This window comes from Entelurus aequoreus, linkage group LG16 (genome assembly GCF_033978785.1).
Source record: "Entelurus aequoreus isolate RoL-2023_Sb linkage group LG16, RoL_Eaeq_v1.1, whole genome shotgun sequence".
Classification (NCBI taxonomy): domain Eukaryota; kingdom Metazoa; phylum Chordata; class Actinopteri; order Syngnathiformes; family Syngnathidae; genus Entelurus; species Entelurus aequoreus.
In genome coordinates this window covers 38,955,237-38,965,407 of record NC_084746.1, presented here as the reverse complement: position 1 = coordinate 38,965,407, position 10,171 = coordinate 38,955,237, and the positions used below count along the sequence as shown (strand labels likewise).

The following is a 10,171-nucleotide window of genomic DNA, read 5'->3' as shown; positions in this document are numbered from 1 at the left end:
CCCATTGAGTCTTGTAGTAACTACCAATTATTGTATGCCTTACTGTGATATTATATTACAAAGTCAAACAGGACTCATTTCATAATTAATAAGCATTCACAGAGCATGCATTACCAAACCCCCACTTTTAACAGAATGAAAGAGTACAACACAAAAGCTTTACAGCAGAGTGACTTTGTTTCCATGTTTTTTTGTCTGACTAGAAGTCTAGCAGGGACGGATAAAACGCTGCGAAGCATCTGTCTCTTCTCTGTTCTTCACTGATACGTAGTGTCAAGTGATCGCTGCTGACTGAATTTGGTTCAGCTCTGTTGATTGATGCTCAGAATAGCTTCTCTTCCTCTAACTCCCCACCTAAATACGCTTTTTCTGGCTTCCCTGCAGAAACCGTGATGGACACTCGAGTGGCCACGGCTGAACTGGGCTGGACGGCGTATCCTAACTCTGGGGTAAGTCCTTTTGAGATGCTCTTTTACCCACTCTGGTGTTGGCATATAAACTGTATGAACACTGCATTACAGCACATGCAGATCCACTGGCAGACAGGCAAATAGGCCGGAAGCCAGACAGGATAGGAATACAGACTTAAGTAGTGCCCAGTGTAGCTCTATTATGGGTATTATTTTCTCTCTGTCCTGGCTCATAATGACTTAATGACATAATGAGTCCTGCACAAACCCCAGAACACAGAATCTAAGTCCCAGTAAATGGGCACTGTAATGATACTGTAATAACACATTTATGCAGGGAAGTGGAGGTATTAAGGTGAAAGTGAGCCAGGACAGCTAAAAGGATGCTAACCAGCTCTTTTAGGCTGGAAGGGAACTATTATCAACTTTCTTCTAGTTTCATGCACATGAAAGGTGTGGGAATTAAGTAGAAAGTGTGAGTTCTTTAAAAGAGTGTCTCCTGTTTCTTATATTTTCTAAAGACGTATTCCATCAGGATGATTGCATTAATGCACCTAAAGGAAATGTTAAGGTCTTGTTCCAGCGACTTTAATCCAATAATTCATTGACAAGCCCCACACTGCCACTGAGGGCAGTCAATGATTGCTGCCACATTTTCCAAGGCTTTAGGTCTTTGCAAGGGTTTTTACAATGGTATAAAATGTAATATACCTTTTATTGCTCTTAGACAAAGTGCTGGTCTGTTTAATAGAAGGGCCATCCTAACCATTTGTACACTACAAACTCCTAAAAACTAGGATTTTATATTGTGTTAAATGTGTGCTCTGAAATATGAGAAGAAACACACACACACACACACACACACACACACACACACATATATATATATATATATATATATATATATATATATATATATATATATATACAGTATATATATATATATATATATATATATATATATATATATATATATATATATATATATATACAGTATATATATATATATATATATATATATATATATATATATATATATATATATATATATATATATATATATATACAGTATATATATATATATATATATATATATATATATATATATATATATATAATGTATATATATGTACAGTATATATATATTATGTATATATGTACAGTATATATATATATATATATATATATATATATATATATATATATATATATATATATATATATATACATGTACATATATCTATATATGCATATATATATATATATATATATATATATATATATATATATATATATATATATATATATATATATATATATATATATATATATATATATATAATGTATATATATGTACAGTATGTATAGATACATGTACATTCATCTATATATGCATATATATGTATATATGTACTTATGTGTATGTGTATATACAGTATATATGTATATATGTACATATATGTATATGTACATAAATGTATATATGTACATAAATGTATATATGTACATATATGTATAAATATATATATGTATGTACCTACACTATATATATATGTATGTACCTACACTATATGTATATATGTATATATGTATACATATATACAGCCATGTATATGTATATATGTATATATACTCTGGAAATCCAGAAGCTTGCTGACTCTGGGGATACCAGGGGTTTCTTCAACGCTACCAAGGCTGTTTATGGGCCCAGCTATCGAGGCCTAAACCCCCTCCGCTCTAAAGATGGACAAACCCTGCTCAAGGACGATGTAGGTATCAGTTCCAGATGGCGTGAACACTTCCAAGAGCTCCTGAATCGGAACTCCCCAATGGAGATGGAAACCATCAACCAGATTCCTCAGCGACCCATCATGGAGCATTTGGGTGATCCTCCCACCGAAAATGAGGTCCAGGCTGCCATCAGAAAACTGGGTAACAACAAGGCTTCCGGACCAGATGGGATACCAGCAGAAATATTAAAGCAAGGCGGACCAAAACTCCTTTGCCACATCCATAGCCTCATTGGTAAAATCTGGGATAAGGAGGAAATCCCAGCCGAACTCAGGGACGCCCTCATTGTCACCATCTTCAAGAAGGGAGATAAGGCGGACTGTGGCAACTACAGAGGCATCTCTCTCCTATCCACAACAGGAAAAATACTGGCCCGTATTTTGGCAAACCGGTTATTGCCGCTGTCAGAAGAGATCCTCCCAGAGTCCCAGTGTGGCTTTCGTCCAGCTAGGGGAACATCGGACATGATTTTTGCAGTTCGTCAACTGCAAGAGAAATGTCGAGAACAACACCTGCCACTATACATGGCATTCATTGACCTTACAAAGGCCTTTGATTCTGTGAACAGAACCGCCCTCTGGGGTGCCCTCTCCAAGATCGGATGCCCAGACAAGTATTTGAAGATCTTGCGTCTGTTGCACGACGACATGACCGCAGTGGTAGTTGGAAATGGCGGCTCTGAAACGGCTCCCTTCAAAGTTGACACTGGGGTCAAGCAGGGCTGCATCATCGCACCAACCCTGTTTGCTATCTTCATCTCAGCCATACTTCACCTCACCAGTCAAAATCTGCCTGAGGGAGTCCAGTTCATATACCGGACAGACGGCGGGCTCTTCAACCTGAGTAGGTTCAGGGCAAAAAGCAAGGTGCTTATATCCTCCATTACAGAGCTTCAGTACGCAGATGACAATGCTCTTGTTGCTCATTCTGAGCTGGACCTCCAGAACATCATGGATGCTTTTGCCAGAGCGTACCGACTCCTGGGACTTGACATCAATATAAAGAAGACTCAGATCCTGTACCAACCGGCCCCTGACACACCCTACCAACCCCCCACAATTTATGTGGACAACAACATCTTGGAAAACGTGGAGCATTTCGCTTATCTTGGCAGTTTTCTTTCAACGAGAGCTGTCATCGATGCCGAGATCCACCACCGCATAGGTTGTGCCAGCGCAGCTTTTGCTAAGCTCAAGAAAATAGTTTTCGAGAATCGGGTCATCCAGACCAACATCAAGCTTCTTGTATATAACGCTGTAGTTCTGCCCACTCTGCTCTACGGGGCTGATAGTTGGACCACCTACAGCAGACACCTGAAGGCTCTGGAGCAGTACCACCAGCGATGTCTCCGCAAGATCCTCAGGATCAGCTGGGAAGATAGGCGTACCAACATTAGTGTTCTGAAGGAAGCTAACATGCCCAGCATCACTACAACTGTCATTCGGCACCAGCTGCGATGGACAGGCCATGTAATTCGCATGCCAGACAGTCGCCTTCCAAAACAGATGTTGTACGGACAACTGACGGAAGGACAACGCACCCAAGGGGGGCAAAAGAAGCGGTATAAAGATAACCTCAAAATCCACCTGAGGAAATGCTGCTTCAACCTCAACACCTGGGAGGATGATGCCCACCAGAGGGGTTTGTGGAGCAGGATGGTCCATGAAGGCACAGCACAATTAGAAAAGGACCTCCACCGTGCCGCGGAAACCAAGAGGCAACAAAGAAAGGAGAGATCCACTACCAAAACAGCTCCTCAGACCTCCACCACAACCACCACTACTACCACGACAATCACGCACATATGCCCCCACTGCAATAGAGTCTGTGGATCACGGATTGGCCTCTACAGCCACCTGAGGACCCACAGATGACCAGACTCACCAACGGGAGGACTATCATACTCGCTTCGAGTGATCGCCAATGATATATGTACATATATGTATATGTACATAAATGTATATATGTACATAAATGTATATATGTACATATATGTATAAATATATATATGTATGTACCTACACTATATGTATATATGTATGTATTATATATATATATATATATATATATATATATATATATATATATATGTATATGTATATGTATATATATATATATGTATATGTATATATATATATATATGTATATATATATGTATATATATATGTATATATATATATATGTATATATATATATATTTATATATATATATATATTTAATCGGATTATTACACTCTTGAACTGTGATTAATTATGATTAATTACAGGTTATTATTTGCTTTCTATAAATACAATTTGCTTAAGAAAATACTCCAATATTTGTATACAAATGCAACTTTTTAGTCAGAATGTCATACATTAATGTTTTTTTTTAAATGCTTTACTGAAGTGCAAGTCATTGATTTGCTAAAAAACATTGTCAGTAAGTATAGTAAGAATTAAGTGCACATTTTGAAAGTAGTTGCAATAATATAGCAAACTTGGTACATATGTACAGTGTAATAATACATATATACTGTTTAGGTTCATGTTTGGCTTTAAGAAGCTATCTTAAACTTAATGTGTGTCGCTGCAATGCTAACTCATTACCTCAGTTTTATCTAATGTTCTGTCAGAGTTTGTTTTGAGGGAACAGAGCACATCGCTCTAACTATCATCACACGCCAGTGTTAGGATCAATGCCTGTGCATTGCGCGCCAAAACAAACACTGTGATTAATCTGCGTTCATTTATGTATATTATATATATATATATATTTATATATATATATCCTCTTCCAAAACGCTAGAGGGCAGTGTTTTCCCGAGTGGGTCATCACAACACTTGTTGACTAGCTATTAGCTTCCCGTGTGTAGAAGTTGTACACGACAACTACACATTGTTGATGGAGCCGAAACTAAACGGCGGAGAAGACATTTGCAAAGGTGGGCTGTGCGACCCCGGAACAAGTGGAAGCAGAGGACGGGTGGAAAGGAAATCCCGGAAATGATGGATGGATGCTAACGACGTTACCTTTTTATATTGTGTGCCTTCTTCATATGTGCTGAAAACTGCCAGGATGACTTAATTCATGGAGATGTAGCTGTGGAGCGAGAGAACAGACCAGGAACCAGGAACTATTTCTACCTATCCAGTGAGACTGTGGAGTTCAGCCGGCCTGCGGGCGCCCAGAGCCTCTTGTCTGTGTTGAGCAATGCTTTTTAAGCTCCCCGTGTTGTAAGGCTTCAGACGGGGAGAGAAGTGCTGTAGGGGGAATAAGAACCTACCTCGCTGTGCTGCTGCTTTGACCTTGCTGCTAGACTCTCCTAAAGCTGGTTTAGCATTACGCACAAATCACATGTATCACATTGCTAGGCGGTGTTGCTAAAGGTATCCGTGACGCGAAATAGTACCCAGGAAAAAAGACACAATGTTATGTCATAAATACTTTTATTACATCGTGGAAAATGGGGATGTTCGTTGCACGTTTTACTGTATTGTGAATTGCACTTCTTCAATAGTCATTCCTACAATTACGGTATTTTCCTTCTCTTTTCCAACGCTATGAAACCTGCGGCTTATAAAATGGTGCGGCTAATTTAGTGATTTTATTTCAACAAATACTTTTCACATTACACCGACTGAGACAATGAAGCGGTGTGTTATTGTTTGTGCCACGGCACTATCTTTTGGATGAATTGTCTGTGAACTGAAAATGTACTTCCTGTTTAGTAAAGCCGTCCATAGCGTCTATGCTTGAAAGGATTCTTCATTCATCACTCCAAGCAACGTTTTGTAAGTTTTACAATACATCCAAAATAGAGATGTCCCATAATGGCTTTTTTGCCGATATCCGATATTCCGATATTGTCCAACTCTTAATTAGCGATTCCGATATCAACCGATACCGATATATACAGTCGTGGAATTAACACATTACTATGCCTAATTTTGTTGTGATGCCCTGCTGGATGCATTAAACACTGTAACAAGGTTTTCCAAAATAAGTTATGGAAAAAAATGCCAACATGGCACTGCCATATTTATTATTGAAGTCACAAAAGTGCATTATTTTTTTTAACATGCCTCAAAACAGCAGCTTGGAATTTGGGACATGCTCTCCCTGAGAGAGCATGAGGAGGTTGAGGTGGGCGGGGTTGGGGAATGGGGGGGCGGGGTTGAGGTGAAGGTAGCGGGTGGGGGTGTATATTGTAGCGTCCCGGAAGAGTTAGTGCTGCAAGGGGTTCTGGGTATTTGTTATGTTGTGTTTATGTTTGTGTCACGGGGCGGATGTTCTCCCGAAATGTGTTTGTCATTCTTGTTTGGTGTGGGTTCACAGTGTGGCGCATATTTGTAACAGTGTTAAAGTTGTTTATACGGCTACCCTCAGTGTGACCTGTATGGCTGTTGACCAAGTATGCGTTGCATTCACTTGTGTGTGTGTGAAAAGCCGTATATATTATGTGATTGGGCCGGCACGCACAGGCAGTGCCTTTTAAGGTTTATTGGCGATCTGTACTTCTCCCTACGTCCGTATGTGTAACCCCTCCGTACAGCGGCGTTTTAAAAAGTCATACATTTTACTTTTTGAAACCGATACCGATCATTTCTGAACCAATACCGATCATTTCCGATAGTACATTTTAAAGCATTTATCTGCCGATAATATCGGGTTGCCGATATCGGACATCCCTAATCCAAAACAATTCTTACTTTCTATACCGTCCCATGTGTGATTTCTGTAGGAGTGTTTTCATGCATATTTGTACATGCTATCGTAATATAATCAAACTAGCGACGTTATAATATGCTAACACATATAAAAGTGGCTGTGTTGGTATTATTTACTTCCAAACGGTATTCATTTTGTATTGTTTCAGTTTCGTAAGTTCACCAAAATGTCACCGTGGAGTTATTGAGTTATTAGCCAATTGGAGAGCTAGCTTCCGCAGCTTGTAGGTCAATGACAATGACTTCCGTTTTGTTCAATTTTACTGCCGTGTTACAGACACCATTTGGAAACAGTTAAGGTATGTACATAAACATTTACAAAATATTTCATATCGTTATATATCTGCAGCTTATAGTCTGGTTTGGTTAGGCATGTAAAAACATTTTTTTCTTCTAAAATTTGGTGGGTGCTGCTTAAATACCACGCCCGGGGGAAAAAAAACGATAGTCAAAGGTTAAATTGTTTCGCTTAAAATGTGTATCCTTCTCACTTCGCATTGTGACAACCAACCTAACCACAGGGAGAATTTTTATGGGAAAATGATTCTAAAAAAGGTAGAACTACATTTTAAAGTTTAATTGCCTTGACAACCTAATGCTTTTTAACTAGGAATGTATCCATCCATCCATCCATCCATCCATACATACATTTTCTACCGCCTGTCCCTTTCGGGGTCATGGGGGGTGCTGGAGCCTATCTCAGCTGCATTCGGGCGGAAGGCGGAGTTGTTATTATTACCGCACTATTTTTTAATATTAGGTCTGTCAAAAAAGAAATCTATTTGTGAGATCATCGCAATTTTTATTTCTAACGATTCTTAATTGATTAGAAAAAAACGTCCAAAATCGATTAAAAAAAAAAAAAATCCCAATTTTTGACATTGGCCTTATTTGTATTTTAATTAAAAAAAAAAAAAAAATGTAAAAAATTTTTTTCAAACAAAACCTTTTTTTTTTTTTTAAATAATAGAAAAATGAATCAGAACTGTTATTTATTTTTGGAGGAATATAGTTAATCTAGAACTGACACCAAATGTTATTAAAAACGTATTGATTTTTAATCGAGAATCGCTTCGAATTGAGAATTGATTCTGAATCAAATTGTTGCCCCTATTCCCTAACTGCTGAGTTAGTGCAAGTGTACACATGCAAGAGTGGTTATCAGTCCCGGTTTTTCAATCATTTTAATTTAAAATAGTAATACTAACTGTCTATCATCGTTACCATTTATTATTAATATGGTTTATCGTTACAGCCCTTATATCAACACACCATGATTAAGGAACACATATTTAGGCGAAGTCTATGAGTGATATGTATGAATATATGAGTATATCTGACAACCAACACCACCTAAAATGTGACGACTAACCCAAATGGAATTTATGGGAGCATCAAGGCTAACAACTAGTTAACTACTCGAGATAATAACAATGTCAACTGTAGCTTTTCCTTCACACTTTTGAAGTGTTTTGTTATAAAGCTATTTTATGAAAGCATAAAAGAAATACAGAGGAGCTGAATATTTACAGTTTGACCTAGAAAAAAACAATCTTACCTCAAGTTCAGCCTTTTTTACTCTAGACAAGACTACAAGGGCGAAAACTTACCATACGGCAATATGAGAGACTGAGGTGTCCGTGGTGGCGAGACACAAGGAGTGTGACAAACCAACCTTGTCACACCGCCATTGTTTGAAAGAACAACACCTTGGTGGATGGTGTCCCATATCGTCACCGGTGAAACTTGAGCCACAATGGTGGTTTAGTGATCGTCCCATCCAAAGTTCAAGGGATGGTCAAACCTTTCTAGTCTTTTCCACTAGACTAGAAAGGTTTGACCATCCCTTGAACTTTGGATGGGACGATCACTAAACCACCATTGCAACATGGAGGGAGCGGAGCGTTCCATGAGCGATAATCATAGTGTGTGTGGCTTATGTTACTCAGGGAATAAACACACATTGTGCAGAAACATGGGAGAACATGATGACTTGGCCACTTGCAGAGGGTAAGTGTGGCCTACTACTTAAAATGTTCCCTACTCAAGCAAAACATAATAAAGTCAATAACATCACCATCATCATTTTTGCCATCACAGAGCACACTGCAAAACGTCAGTGTTCAAAAACAAGAAAAACAAAAACAAAAATTAGGGGTATTTTATTTGAACTAAGCAAAATTATCTGCCAATAGAACACAAACATTTGGCTTGTCAAGACTTTCCAAAACAAGTAAAATTAGTTAACTTTTATGAACCCAAAAATACCTTTACATAAGTATATTCTCACTAATAACAAGTGCACTTTTCTTGGTAGAAAAAAAAAAATGAGACCATTTTGCTCAATATGTTGAAAAATATTCTTAAATTAAGTAAATGCTAGTGCCATTATCTTGACATAATGATATGCGCTTGGCATTACATTTCTTGAAACCAGCAAACGTATACTAAAACTAATTTATTGTTCTTAATGGAAAGGCAACAAGGCAACCGCTTGTTACTCTCGGGGTCTCCTAGCTGCTCAGGCAAATCATATTGTCTAAAAATGCATTTTTCCATCGATAACATGACATCATCGCGCCAGGTGTGTGCTATTTCAGTCAATTAGTGCGCATATATACTAGGGATGTCCCGATCCGATATTGGGATCGGATCGGCCGCCGATATTTGCCAAAAAATGCGTATCGGCAAGGCATGGGAAAATGCCGATCCAGACCCAGTTTAAAAAAAAAAATCCGGTCCGTGTTTTCCAACGCACCGATTTAAATAATACATTCCCATTTTCTGCTGCTCCCTAGATTCCGTTCCGCATTTTCCAGCACACCTTCAACACATCCACAGGTCTGTGTCCTAACCGTTAAGACGGCCATGTGAATTAAAAGTTACCGGTAAAAATGTCAGCTGTCTCTGTGCGATATAGAAAATGACTATATAGTGATATCATACTTGCCAACCTTGAGACCTCCAATATCGGGAGGTGGGGGGTAGGGGGTGGGGTGGTTGGGGGCGGGGGGCGTGGTTGATGGCGTGGTTATTTACAGCTAAAATTCACCAACTCGAGTATTTCATATATATATATATATATATATATATATATATATATATATATATATATATATATATATATATATATATATATATATATATATTTTATTTACATAGAAAAAAAAATAAAATACTTGAATTTCAGTGTTCCGTGGCTATCCATTAGATGGCAGCATTGTCCTGTTTAACTTCTCCGTTCATGATGAGTATATCAT

The 10,171-nt window shown here is 38.1% G+C and overlaps 1 protein-coding gene across 2 annotated transcripts in view; it reads left to right on the top strand.

Moving 5' to 3' along the window:
* The first annotated feature begins 388 nt into the window (after positions 1 to 388).
* The window catches only part of LOC133630939 (ephrin type-B receptor 1-B-like), a 341,365-nt gene continuing 331,582 nt past the window's right edge, over positions 389 to 10,171 (top strand). For both annotated transcript variants that reach the window (XR_009821371.1, XM_062022818.1), the window contains exon 1: positions 389 to 449. Coding sequence is in view for 1 of the 2 variants with exons in the window: in XM_062022818.1 (XP_061878802.1) it covers positions 393 to 449 (57 nt within the window). In the remaining variant the exon portion in view is untranslated. The remainder of the gene's footprint in view (positions 450 to 10,171) is intronic.